General features: G+C 45.0%; 1 protein-coding gene across 6 annotated transcripts in view; it reads right to left on the bottom strand.

Moving 5' to 3' along the window:
- Positions 1–13599, bottom strand: part of LOC129842814 (serine/threonine-protein kinase B-raf-like) — a 55510-nt gene extending 41911 nt beyond the window's left edge. For 5 of the 6 annotated variants that reach the window (XM_055911468.1, XM_055911470.1, XM_055911472.1 and 2 more), the window contains exons 1-3: positions 13402–13599; positions 7624–7725; positions 2223–2501 (exon numbers count right to left, since the gene is read on the bottom strand). In XM_055911468.1, the coding sequence (XP_055767443.1) occupies positions 2223–2501; positions 7624–7725; positions 13402–13557 (537 nt within the window). In that variant the 5' untranslated portion in view covers positions 13558–13599. The remainder of the gene's footprint in view (positions 1–2222; positions 2502–7623; positions 7726–13401) is intronic. The other variant, XM_055911469.1, reaches the window with a different exon arrangement.
- Positions 13600–15134: the final 1535 nt, after the last annotated feature.

The raw sequence follows: 15134 nt of genomic DNA, 5'->3' as shown, positions 1-15134 counted from the left end.
GGTCCTAAAACGGAAGATACCACTGGTCCTGAACAGAAGATACCACTGGTCCTAAACGGAAGATACCACTGGTCCTGAACGGAAGATACCACTGGTCCTAAACGGAAGATACCACTGGTCCTAAACGGAAGATACCACTGGTCCTGAACAGAAGATACCACTGGTCCTGAACGGAAGATACCACTGGTCCTGAACGGAAGATACCACTGGTCCTAAACGGAAGATACCATTGGTCCTAAACGGAAGATACCACTGGTCCTAAACGGAAGATACCACTGGTCCTAAACGGAAGATACCACTGGTCCTAAACAGAAGATACCACTGGTCCTAAACGGAAGATACCACTGGTCCTAAACGGAAGACACCACTGGTCCTAAACAGAAGACACCACTGGTCCTAAACGGAAGATACCACTGGTCCTAAACGGAAGATACCACTGGTCCTAAACAGAAGGGTTTGTTGGTTAGCTGTATATGAAATCAGCTATAAACAAGCTGAATAACTCAATACATGTCACACTCCTATTGAATAATATGCATTCACCTGTACTGTGAACAAGACCCGGTCGACATCTTGATTTACCCAGTTTTTAAAACATCTATAAAGTTTTACCGTTCAAATACAACATTCTGATACAGTGACAACACTACTCTGCATTAGTTCAATGTCATGTTGAAGTGTGAATGGCGATAGAGGAGTAGGCCACAGCACTACAGTAGAGAACCAAGCGTACTTCTACCAAGACACAGACTGGGCTCCCAATCACACTGATGTCAACAGAGCTATGCTTATTACTGTCAATGAGCAAATAGCATCGCAACCCTAAGTCCTATAGCTAATAGCCTAGCATCACAACCCTAAGTCCTGTAGCTAATAGCCTAGCATCACAACCCTAAGTCCTGTAGCTAATAGCCTAGCATCACAACCCTAAGTCCTGTAGCTAATAGCCTAGCATCGCAACCCTAAGTCCTGTAGCTAATAGCCTAGCATCGCAACCATAAGTCCTGTAGCTAATAGCCTAGCATCACAACCCTAAGTCCTGTAGCTAATAGCCTAGCATCACAACCCTAAGTCCTGTAGCTAATAGCCTAGCATCACAACCCTAAGTCCTGTAGCTAATAGCCTAGCATCGCAACCCTAAGTCCTGTAGCTAATAGCCTAGCATCGCAACCATAAGTCCTGTAGCTAATAGCCTAGCATCACAACCCTAAGTCCTGTAGCTAATAGCCTAGCATCACAACCCTAAGTCCTGTAGCTAATAGCCTAGCATCACAACCCTAAGTCCTGTAGCTAATAGCCTAGCATCGCAACCCTAAGTCCTGTAGCTGAGTCATCTGTCCTTTAAGCTAAACCCCCATTGTGTAGCATAACACTAATGAAGACTTGACCTTCCAGTAAAAAACAGAACAGGAAACTAAATGTATAATTACAACACCGGGGAGGAATTATGGCAAAAGACTGTGGTTTTTAAACTGACGTTCCATACGATGAAGAAATGCATCAACACAATGAAGAGTGAAACAATTACAGCGGTAGAGAGTATGCTGCCACCTGCACAGCAGAGGCCCAGGACATCTCTCCCTAACTATTGTCTAATATCATCAATACAGGACAGGCCATCTCTCCCTAACTATTGTCTAATAGCATCAATACAGGACAGGCCATCTCACCCTAACTATTGTCTAATATCATCAATACAGGACAGGCCAACTCTCCCTAACCATAGCCACCATAAACCCTAACCCTCTCCCATAGCCACCCTAAACCCTAACCCCTCCCATAGCCACCCTAACCCACCCTAACACAGCCACCCTAACCCCTCCCACAGCCACCCTAACCCCTCCCATAGCCACCCTAACCCCTCCCATAGCCACCCTAACGCAGCCACCCTAACCCCTCCCACAGCCACCCTAACCCCTCCCACAGCCACCCTAACCCCTCCCACAGCCACCCTAACCCCTCCCACAGCCACCCTAAACCCTAACCCCTCCCACAGCCACCCTAAACCCTAACCCCTCCCACAGCCACCCTAACCCCTAACCCCTCCCACAGCCACCCTAACCCCTCCCACAGCCACCCTAACCCCTCCCATAGCCACCCTAAACCCTCCCATAGCCACCCTAAACCCTCCCATAGCCACCCTAAACCCTCCCATAGCCACCCTAAACCCTCCCATAGCCTACGCCAAGTGGTATATGCATTATAACCACCCCGTTACTCACCACGGTCCGCTGTTTGTTGGGCAGGAACACCCTGACGATGGGTTTCTGAGGGGAGCGGGGATTGGCCCGTCCGTCTGTAGGGGTCTGAAGGACAGCCAGGGTGTTGGGGGCGGAGGGGAGAAGGAACTGAGTGCCCCCAGAACAGCTCAAACCACCATCCAGGAGGGAGGGGGGCGTAGGAGAGGAGGAGTAGAAGTCTGTCCCGTTTCCCATAGCCTCCAGGAGCTGCTGCTCCCTCTGCTGTAGAGCATCCAGTTTACTGGTGTACTCCTCATAGGCCTACAGAGACAATACACACATTATTTAAAACATCCATACATACATAACCAGTCAAAAGTTTGGACACACCTACTCATTCCAGGGTTTTTTTCTTTTTTTTTTCTGACTATTTTCTACATTGTAGAATAATAGTGAAGACATCAAAACTATGAAATAACACATATGGAATCATGTAGTAACCAAAAAAAAGTGTTAAAACAAAATCAAAATATATTTTAGATTCTTCAAAGTAGCCACACTTTGCCATGATGACAGCTTTGCACACTCTTCGATTTCTCTCAACCAGCTTCACCTGGAATGCTTTGCCAACAGTCTTGAAGGAGTTCCCACATATGCTGAGCACTTTTTTGGCTGCTTTTCCTTCACTCTGCGGTCCAACTCATCCCAAACCATCTCAATTGGGTTGAGGTCGGTGATTGTGGAGGCCAGGTCATCTGATGCAGCACTCCATCACTCTCCTTCTTGGTCAAATAGCCCTTACACAGCCTGGAGGTGTGTTGGGATCATTGTCCTGTTGAAAAACAAATGATAGTCCCACTACGCACAAACCAGATGGGATGGTGTATCGCTGCAGAATGCTGTGGTAGCCATGATGGTCAAGTGTATCTTAAATTCTAAATAAATCACAGACAGTGGCACCAACAAAGCACCACCACACCACCTCCTCCATGCTTCACAATTACACCTCCTCCATGCTTCACAGTGGGAACCACACATGCAGAGATCATCCGTTCACCTACTCTGCGTTTCACAAAGACACGGCGGTTGGAATCAAAAAGCTCAAATTTGGACTCATCAGACCAAAGGACATATTTCCACTGGTCTAATGTCCATTGCTTGTGTTTCTTTGGCCCAAGCAAGTCTCTTCTTATTATTGGTGTCCTTTAGTCATGGTTTCTTTGCAGCAATTCGACCATGAAGGCCTGATTCACGTAGTCTCCTCTGAACAGTTGATGTTGAGATGTGTCTGTCACTTGAACACTGTGAAGCATTTATTTGGGCTGCAATCTGAGGTGCAGTTAACTCTAATGAACTTATCCTCTGCAGCAGAGGTAACTCTGGGTCTTCCTTTCCTGTGGTGGTCCTCATGAGAGCCAGTTTCATCATGGAGCTTGATGGTTTTTGCGACTGCACTTGAAGAAACTTTCAAAGTTCTTGAAATTTTCCGGATTGACTGACCTTCATTTCTTAAAGTAATGATGGACTGTAGTTTCTCTTTGAATATTTGAGCTGTTCTTGCCATAATATGGACTTGTATACCACCCCTACCTTGTCACAACACAACTGATTGGCTCAAACACATTAAGGAAAGAAATTCCAAAAATTAACAAGGCACACAAGTTAATTGAAATGCATTCCAGGTGACTACCTCATGAAGCTGGTTGAGAGAACACCAAGAGTGTACAAAGCTGTCTTCAAGGCAAAGGGTGGCTACTTTGAAGAATCTCAAACATAAAATATATTTGGATTTGTTTAACACTTTTTTGGTTACTACATGATTCCATATGTGTTATTTCATAGTTTTGATTTCTTCACTATTATTCTACAATGTAGAAAATAGTAAAAAATAAAGAAAAACCATGGAACTCACCTCCAGATATATAGACGGAGGGTTACATTCTCCTCAGGGTAACTCACCTCCAGATATATAGACGGAGGGTTACATTCTCCTCAGGGTAACTCACCTCCAGATATATAGACGGAGGGTTACATTCCCCTCAGGGTAACTCACCTCCAGATATATAGACGGAGGGTTACATTCTCCTCAGGGTAACTCACCTCCAGATATATAGACGGAGGGTTACATTCTCCTCAGGGTAACTCACCTCCAGATATATAGACGGAGGGTTACATTCTCCTCAGTGTAACTCACCTCCAGATATATAGACGGAGGGTTACATTCTCCTCAGGGTAACTCACCTCCAGATATATAGACGGAGGGTTACATTCTCCTCAGGGTAACTCACCTCCAGATATATAGACGGAGGGTTACATTCTCCTCAGGGTAACTCACCTCCAGATATATAGACGGAGGGTTACATTCTCCTCAGGGTAACTCACCTCCAGATATATAGACGGAGGGTTACATTCTCCTCAGGGTAACTCACCTCCAGATATATAGACGGAGGGTTACATTCCCCTCAGGGTAACTCACCTCCAGATATATAGACGGAGGGTTACATTCCCCTCAGGGTAACTCACCTCCAGATATATAGACGGAGGGTTACATTCCCCTCAGGGTAACTCACCTCCAGATATATAGACGGAGGGTTACATTCTCCTCAGGGTAACTCACCTCCAGATATATAGACGGAGGGTTACATTCTCCTCAGGGTAACTCACCTCCAGATATATAGACGGAGGGTTACATTCTCCTCAGGGTAACTCACCTCCAGATATATAGACGGAGGGTTACATTCTCCTCAGGGTAACTCACCTCCAGATATATAGACGGAGGGTTACATTCCCCTCAGGGTAACTCACCTCCAGATATATAGACGGAGGGTTACATTCTCCTCAGGGTAACTCACCTCCAGATATATAGACGGGGGGTTACATTCTCCTCAGGGTAACTCACCTCCAGATATATAGACGGAGGGTTACATTCTCCTCAGGGTAACTCACCTCCAGATATATAGACGGAGGGTTACATTCTCCTCAGGGTAACTCACCTCCAGATATATAGACGGAGGGTTACATTCCCCTCAGGGTAACTCACCTCCAGATATATAGACGGAGGGTTACATTCTCCTCAGGGTAACTCACCTCCAGATATATAGACGGAGGGTTACATTCTCCTCAGGGTAACTCACCTCCAGATATATAGACGGAGGGTTACATTCCCCTCAGGGTAACTCACCTCCAGATATATAGACGGAGGGTTACATTCTCCTCAGGGTAACTCACCTCCAGATATATAGACGGAGGGTTACATTCTCCTCAGGGTAACTCACCTCCAGATATATAGACGGAGGGTTACATTCTCCTCAGGGTAACTCACCTCCAGATATATAGACGGAGGGTTACATTCTCCTCAGGGTAACTCACCTCCAGATATATAGACGGAGGGTTACATTCTCCTCAGGGTAACTCACCTCCAGATATATAGACGGAGGGTTACATTCTCCTCAGGGTAACTCACCTCCAGATATATAGACGGAGGGTTACATTCTCCTCAGGGTAACTCACCTCCAGATATATAGACGGAGGGTTACATTCTCCTCAGGGTAACTCACCTCCAGATATATAGACGGAGGGTTACATTCTCCTCAGGGTAACTCACCTCCAGATATATAGACGGAGGGTTACATTCTCCTCAGGGTAACTCACCTCCAGATATATAGACGGAGGGTTACATTCTCCTCAGGGTAACTCACCTCCAGATATATAGACGGAGGGTTACATTCTCCTCAGGGTAACTCACCTCCAGATATATAGACGGAGGGTTACATTCTCCTCAGGGTAACTCACCTCCAGATATATAGACGGAGGGTTACATTCTCCTCAGGGTAACTCACCTCCAGATATATAGACGGAGGGTTACATTCTCCTCAGGGTAACTCACCTCCAGATATATAGACGGAGGGTTACATTCTCCTCAGGGTAACTCACCTCCAGATATATAGACGGAGGGTTACATTCTCCTCAGGGTAACTCACCTCCAGATATATAGACGGAGGGTTACATTCTCCTCAGGGTAACTCACCTCCAGATATATAGACGGAGGGTTACATTCTCCTCAGGGTAACTCACCTCCAGATATATAGACGGAGGGTTACATTCCCCTCTCAGGGTAACTCACCTCCAGATATATAGACGGAGGGTTACATTCTCCTCAGGGTAACTCACCTCCAGATATATAGACGGAGGGTTACATTCCCCTCAGGGTAACTCACCTCCAGATATATAGACGGAGGGTTACATTCCCCTCAGGGTAACTCACCTCCAGATATATAGACGGAGGGTTACATTCTCCTCAGGGTAACTCACCTCCAGATATATAGACGGAGGGTTACATTCCCCTCAGGGTAACTCACCTCCAGATATATAGACGGAGGGTTACATTCCCCTCTCAGGGTAACTCACCTCCAGATATATAGACGGAGGGTTACATTCCCCTCTCAGGGTAACTCACCTCCAGATATATAGACGGAGGGTTACATTCCCCTCAGGGTAACTCACCTCCAGATATATAGACGGAGGGTTACATTCTCCTCAGGGTAACTCACCTCCAGATATATAGACGGAGGGTTACATTCTCCTCAGGGTAACTCACCTCCAGATATATAGACGGAGGGTTACATTCTCCTCAGGGTAACTCACCTCCAGATATATAGACGGAGGGTTACATTCTCCTCAGGGTAACTCACCTCCAGATATATAGACGGAGGGTTACATTCTCCTCAGGGTAACTCACCTCCAGATATATAGACGGAGGGTTACATTCTCCTCAGGGTAACTCACCTCCAGATATATAGACGGAGGGTTACATTCCCCTCAGGGTAACTCACCTCCAGATATATAGACGGAGGGTTACATTCTCCTCAGGGTAACTCACCTCCAGATATATAGACGGAGGGTTACATTCTCCTCAGGGTAACTCACCTCCAGATATATAGACGGAGGGTTACATTCTCCTCAGGGTAACTCACCTCCAGATATATAGACGGAGGGTTACATTCTCCTCAGGGTAACTCACCTCCAGATATATAGACGGAGGGTTACATTCTCCTCAGGGTAACTCACCTCCAGATATATAGACGGAGGGTTACATTCTCCTCAGGGTAACTCACCTCCAGATATATAGACGGAGGGTTACATTCTCCTCAGGGTAACTCACCTCCAGATATATAGACGGAGGGTTACATTCTCCTCAGGGTAACTCACCTCCAGATATATAGACGGAGGGTTACATTCTCCTCAGGGTAACTCACCTCCAGATATATAGACGGGGGGTTACATTCTCCTCAGGGTAACTCACCTCCAGATATATAGACGGAGGGTTACATTCTCCTCAGGGTAACTCACCTCCAGATATATAGACGGAGGGTTACATTCTCCTCAGGGTAACTCACCTCCAGATATATAGACGGAGGGTTACATTCTCCTCAGGGTAACTCACCTCCAGATATATAGACGGAGGGTTACATTCTCCTCCAAACTTGTCCAGTAGTGCCTCTAAGTGCTCCTGTGTCAGCTTGATCATCTGTTTGATATTCCAGATCTAAGGACACACACATTCACACACTTTAATTATAAACATCACATCATACCGTTATATAGCCTAATTACATTGACTGAGATGGTGACTATACACATTGCAGAGGCTTAGCAGGTCTCTGTTCCAAATGGAGCCCTATTCCCTATATAGTGCACTACTATAGACCAGAGCCCTATTCCCTATATAGTACACTACTATAGACCAGAGCCCTATTCCCTTCATAGTGCACTACTATAGACCAGAGGCCTATTCCCTATATAGTACACTACTATAGACCAGAGGCCTGTTCCCTATATAGTACACTACTATAGACAAGAGCCCTATTCTCTATATAGTGCACTACTTTAGACCAGAGCCCTATTCCCTACATAGTGCACTACTTTAGACCAGAGCCCTATATAGTGCACTACTATAGACCAGAGCCCTATTCCCTATATAGTGCACTACTATAGACCAGAGCCCCATTCCCTACATAGGGCTCTTGTCTAAAGTAGTGCACTATGGGTCGTGGTCAAAAGTAGTGCACTATGCTAAAAAGGGACTAGGGTGCCGTTTTGGAAGCAGCCATTAGACACTAGTAGAGGAAGACTAAGCTGTTGGTGTTACTCTTCACTGCGTCCGGCTTCATAACCGACGGTCAACATTAACATACAGATCATTACACAACTGACTGTCAACATTAAAATACAAATCATTACACAACCGACGGTCAACATTAAAATACAGATCATTACACAACTGACGGTCAACATTAAAATACAGATCATTACCCAACTGACGGTCAACATTAAAATACAGATCATTACACAACCGACGGTCAACATTAAAATACAAATCATTACCCAACTGACGGTCAACATTAAAATACAAATCATTACACAACCGACGGTCAACATTAAAATACAAATCATTACACAACTGACTGTCAAAAGAGTGGGGTCATGGCCAGGGTCAGTCTCCTCTCCGCCCTGGGAGAGAGCGGGGGGGGGGGGGTCAGTCTCCTCTCCGCCCTGGGAGAGAGCGGGGGGGGTGGGTCAGTCTCCTCTCCGCCCTGGGAGAGAGCGGGGGGGGGGTCAGTCTCCTCTCTGCCCTGGGAGAGAGCGGGGGTCAGTCTCCTCTCCTCCCTGGGAGAGAGTGGGGGGGGTCAGTCTCCTCTCCGCCCTGGGAGAGAGTGGGGGGGGGTCAGTCTCCTCTCCGCCCTGGGAGAGAGTGGGGGGGGTCAGTCTCCTCTCCGCCCTGGGAGAGAGTGGGGGGGGGGGGGGGGGTCAGTCTCCTCTCCGCCCTGGGAGAGAGTGGGGGTCAGCCTCCTCTCCACCCTGGGAGAGAGTGGGGGTCAGTCTCCTCTCCACCCTGGGAGAGTGGGGGTCAGCCTCCTCTCCGCCCTGGGAGAGAGTGGGGGTCAGTCTCCTCTCCGCCCTGGGAGAGAGTGGGGGTCAGCCTCCTCTCCACCCTGGGAGAGTGGGGGTCAGCCTCCTCTCCACCCTGGGAGAGTGGGGGTCAGCCTCCTCTCCAACCTCAGCCATGTCTTTCACACGACAACCACCGGATAAAATGCCTATGCATGCAACACTCGTCTTTGTATAGATAGTAATACCACCATAACAAACCAATTCCTCTTCAGAGCCCTTCAGTTAATAAACGTGTTCAATGTGAGAAAATGCTTCATAAACCAGTGTCTCTACCGTGGGCCATGGATCCTAAAATAACCAGTCACACCAACCTTCCCCGTCACTGGTTAAATGCATGGAAGCGTCTGTACATCCAGAGAGTAGGCCTAGAATGAAGACAAGGCCCTCCGTTGCCCTCAGATACTCAGAACATGACTTGATTGGACATTAGGGCCGTCTTGAAAAGCCAAAAACCAAATCCTTTCTAGCATTTTAGAGGTGTCATTGAAAAGGATCAAAAGGATCGTAAGCTACATATTGATACTCTGATCAATCTTGAATGGTTTGAGTACCGTACACATTCTTTATGAGCACAAATTAATTTATATATATGTATATAAGTGACTTCGGGAAAGTACTAGGACACCTTGACTTTTTCCACATTTTGTTACGTTACAGCCTTATTCTAAAATCGATTTAAATAAATAAAATACTCAGCAATCTACACACAATACCCCATGATGACAAAGCCAAAACAGGTTTTTAGAAATGTATTAAAAACAAAACAGAAATAGCTTATTAACATAAGTATTCAGGCTCTTTGTTATGAGACTTGAAAATGAGCTCAGGTGCATCCTGTTTCCATTGATCATCCTTGAGAAGTTTCTACAACTTGGAGTCCACCTGTGGTAAATTCAATTGATTGGACATGATTTGAAAAGGCACACACCTGTCTATATATATGGTCCAACAGTTGACAATGCATGTCAGAGCTAAAACCAAGCCATGAGGTCGAAGGAATTGTCCGTAAAGCTCTGAGACAGGATTGTATCGAGGTACAGATCTGGGGAAGGGAACCAAAAAATGTCTGCAGCATTGAAGGTCCCCAAGTGCCCTCCATCATTCTTAAAATGGAAGAAGTTTGGAACCACCAAGACTCTTCATAGAGCTGGCCGCCCGGCCAAACTGAGCAATCGGGGGAGAAGGGCCTTGGTCAGGGAGGTGACCAAGAACCCGATGGTCACTCTGACAGAGCTCCAGCGTTCCTCTGTGGAGATGGGAGAACCTTCCAGAAGGACAACCATCTCTGCAGCACTCCACCAATCAGGCCTTTATGGTAGAGTGGCCAGACGGAAGCCACTCCTCGGTAAAAGGCATATGACAGCCCGCTTGGAGTTTGCCAAACAGGCACTTGAAGGACTCTCAGACTATGAGAAACAAGATTCTCTGGTCTGATGAAACCAAGATTGAACTCTTTGGCCTGAATGCCAAGCGTCACGTCTGGAGGAAACCTGGCACCATCCCTACGGTGAAGCATGGTGGTGGCAGCATCATGCTGTGGGGATGTTTTTCAGCGGCAGGGCCTGGGAGACTAGTCAGGATCAAGGGAAAGATGAACGGAGCAAAGTACAGAGAGATCCTTGATGAAAACCTGCTCCAGAGTGCTCAGACTGGGGCAAAGGTTCACCTTCCAACAGGACAACGACCCTAAGCACACAGACAAGACAACGCAGGAGTGGCTTCGGGACAAGTCTCTAAATGACCTTGAGTGGCCCAGCCAGAGTCCGGACTTGAACCCGATCAAACATCTCTGGAGAGACCTGAAAATAGCTGTGCAGTGATGCTACCCATCCAACCTGACAGAGCTTGAGAGGATCTGCAGAGAAGAACGGGAGAAACTCCCACGTTAAATACGGTATGACCACTCGCATAAAAACTGTGGATAGAAACGTGAAACCGCAGAGTACCGTTTCATGAAAATAACTCCAAGTGCGCACATCATGTTCTTATCTGGGGCAGGTGGATGTGAGACCTCTGGACTCTTAATGCTGTTTGGTCTCAGTCTGGACAATGTTTTTACTGTTTTGGTTGCAATATGACTTGTGATCAAAAATTATAGAATTCAAATTCAATGACATTCTCTGATTCTATAACCATTAAAGAGAGATTCTCCGGTACTTTTCAAATTCAATGACATTCTCTGATTCTATGACCATTAAAGAGAGATTCTCCGGTACTTTTCAAATTCAATGACATTCTCTGATTCTATGACCATTAAAGAGATTCTCCGGTACTTTTCAAATTCAATGACATTCTCTGATTCTATGACCATTAAAGATATTCTCCGGTACTCTTTAGCCAGTAGTTCTGAAAGTAGCGCTCACTAGCCAATAGCGTCCTACGTCACATCGGAACAGATATGTGCACCACTGTCATTCCTCTCTCCACTCCGCATCTTGATTCGTTGTCACTCAAATGACGAGGGGCTGAAGCTCATTGGCTAGAAATCAAATTGCTTGGAGGCTAGCTGACGTGGGGGGGGGGGGGGGGGACACCGGTTCCAGAAATACTGCTGCTTTCAAATTCAAATTCTGTGGCTAATTGAGGTAAGACAGTAATTTTTGCGCCTGGATTATGCACGTATGAACGTTTAAACTGCGAGCATGGACACATCCTGCCCCAAGCTGGAGGTTTCAAAAAATACTACAGGCTCTAGAACTTTGGCTACTACTAACTGTTCTATTTGAATTCTGTTTGATTCTATGTGCATTCTATTTGAAATATGTTTGATTCTATGTGCATTCTATTTGATTCTATGTGCATTCTATTTGAATTCTGTTTGATTATGTGCATTCTATTTGAATTCTGTTTGATTCTATGTCCATTCTATTTGATTCTATGTGCATTCTATTTGAATTCTGTTTGATTATGTGCATTCTATTTGAATTCTGTTTGATTTTATTGACTGCTGAATGGGGGACAACAATATTCACTCAGCTTGGAAGATATCCTGAAGATTTGCAGATATCCCGCGCAGACAAAATTTCAACAAAGATATTGTATTTATTGAGAAGGCATACAATAACATCAGTCAAGCACTTTTGGGAAAGAGAAAATTGAGCTACCTCAGTATACCTTTAAAAAAATCTGACTAATTAGGCCTACTAATTTATCTAATTACCTGGATTCCAGGTGAATTGGTTTATGAGTTCTACTGTAACCAGAGAAACCACTAGTATCAACAGCAGGTTAGTCAAGGTCCCAAAGTAAAACTGCCAGGGAATTGATGAGGATTTTGGTTTGGCTCTTTGCACAACTTACAGCTTTTTCTATTTGACTAATAAATACAATATGATGCAATTGTGATGTTGGCATCATTTTATTTTATGGTCTATTGGATAATCCTGATATGTCATTCACAAAATACCCTTTGACTGTTGCATGATGTTCTTTATTTTAATGTCTTCAATACAAGGCTTCTTGCATTGAAAGCAAAAAATATTTTTGAAAATAGCTGTTGAGAAATGTGGTTTAACTTTACATAAATGTAACGTTAGCTAGGAGCATATCATTTTAGCCATGATGATGGAAGAGGCCTAGCTAGCGTATGATTATTACAATTCGTGCGCTAATAATTCTGCATGAACCTCCATATCAATGATTTATATTGTAAAATAATGTACATTTTATCAACCAAAACAAAGCCGATCTTTGCACCGACATATCAGCTCCCGTCGACAGCCCACGAAGGGGTTCTCTGCATCGAATTGAAGAAAACCGTAAATCCCTGATGAATGGTTTATAAATATAAATAAGTTTGTCAGTTAGCTATATCGATATAAAACGAGGCATTATCAAACAGTACGCGGTAGATGGTTGAGGCCAGCCGGTGCCAGCTAGCGAACAGAGAGCTGGATGCAGCAGCCACCGCAGAGAGAGAGAGAAAGAGAGAGAGAGAGACCTGCTGGAGAGAAAAAAAAACTCGAAAAGCAAATGAAATATAGGCAGGCCTTAAATAAACATTGCCGTCAGCGGACTATAACACAAATATAACTTGATCAATGTAGTCTAACGCAAAATGCACCTTAGGGAATAACGGTAAATGCAAAGAGGACGAAGGACACGTTAGTGATGGAAATCATTTCCATTTTAGTGCATCATCTCGCCCCCTGCAATGCATCCCCACGATCCATATTACAGCCGGTGTTTCCTAAAGATCCCCATCCAGCAACCTCCACTCGGTACCCCCGTCTCACCATGCCCAGCTTTACCCCCGTCCCCCGGTCCATACCTCCTCGTCCTGCGGACATTCCGGGATCCCCACCGAACAGGCTGGGTCCAGGCAGGCTCCCAGCTCCTCCAGTCCCCGTTCCCGCTCCGGGTCTCGGTCCATCGTGTCACCGTTGAAGACGGGCGGTGGGGACTCGGCGTTAGTCAACGCCGCCATTTTAAACTGCGAGCAACTGAGTGGAAAATAATCGAGGAGAGGAGACGGGAGGGGGAGACAGATTCAAGAAATGTAGCTGGCTAGTAAAGCACTGGGATGTGATGGTTTGGGGGTACACGAGGAAATTAGGGTACCACTTTCCTCCTTTCTGTGTCAGTGACTATTTATATTGTTTTATTATGTCAATGACGAGTATTTAATTTGTTTCAGTGACCTCATGATTTTGCTTACTGATTAGTAGCTGGTCCAATACAACTGCATCAAGTGCACCTGCGAAATAAAAAGCAAGAAATACAAAAAAACGTTTACCACAAAAAATGTATAGCACCAACCTTTGTAGGTCTACCAACATACACAGACATGCAAACCAAACTCTAGCTGAGATTTGAACTCCAGTAGGTAAAATCTCAGCTAGACCAGAGCGGAAAAAGGCGAAACAAGAGGGGTAAATTTGGCCCAAAATCTGTCTCCTCCAGCAGGTGGCGTTGTTTCGTCCACTAAGCGAGGAGTATTTATATGGAGACAAACGTAGCCACAAGAAAAGGGTAACCAGTGACGAACAAACACCATTGTAAATACAACCTATATTTATGTTTATTTATTTTCCCTTTTTTGTACTTTAACTATTTACACATCGGTACAACACTGTGTATATATACATAATATGACATTTGAAATGTATTTATTATTTTTGAACTTTTGTGAGTGTAATGTTTACTGTACATTTTTTATTGTTTATTTCACTTTTGTTTATTATCTATTTCACTTGCTTTGGCGATGTAAACATGTGTTTACCATGCCAATAAACCACCTTAAATTGAAACTGAATTGATTATCTCTACTCTGTCAGAGATACGAAGCAGAGACAGATCCTTACCAAGTACAGACTGAGTGACCACCGATTGGCAATAGAAACCGGCAGACATAAAAAAGACATGGCTACCCAAAGAGGAGCGTGTATGTGGTCACTGCAATGACAGGGCAGGTAGAAACAGAGATACACTTTCTCCTTTACTGGGAGAAATATAATCCTCACCAAGAGATTCATTATTCACAAAAATTACTACATTTATTCCACATTTGATCTTATTAAACCCAGAGGAAAAACAACAAACGCTCATAGGTGAAGGAGCAACGGCTCCTATTGCAGCCAAATATGTATTTGCCTGCCATAGCCTGAGAGACACTGAATAATTCACGATGGTAGTGGTGGTAGTAGTACTGTAGTAGTAATGATGATGGTAGTGGTAGTGGTGGTATAGTACTGTAGTAGTAATGATGATGGTGGTGGTGGTATAGTACTGTAGTAGTAATGGTGATGGTTGTGGTGGTATAGTACTGTAGTAGTAATGATGATGGTAGTGGTAGTGGTGGTATAGTACTGTAGTAGTAATGATGATGGTTGTGGTAGTGGTGGTATAGTACTGTAGTAGTAATGATGATGGTGGTGGTGGTATAGTACTGTAGTAGTAATGGTGATGGTTGTGGTGGTATAGTACTGTAGTAGTAATGATGATGGTAGTGGTAGTGGTGGTATAGTACTGTAGTAGTAATGATGATGGTTGTGGTGGTATAGT

The sequence above is a fragment of the Salvelinus fontinalis genome, unplaced genomic scaffold (genome assembly GCF_029448725.1).
Source record: "Salvelinus fontinalis isolate EN_2023a unplaced genomic scaffold, ASM2944872v1 scaffold_0066, whole genome shotgun sequence".
NCBI lineage: Eukaryota > Metazoa > Chordata > Actinopteri > Salmoniformes > Salmonidae > Salvelinus > Salvelinus fontinalis.
The sequence above is the reverse complement of the archived record's forward strand: the minus strand, read 5'-3'. Positions and strand labels throughout refer to the sequence as shown.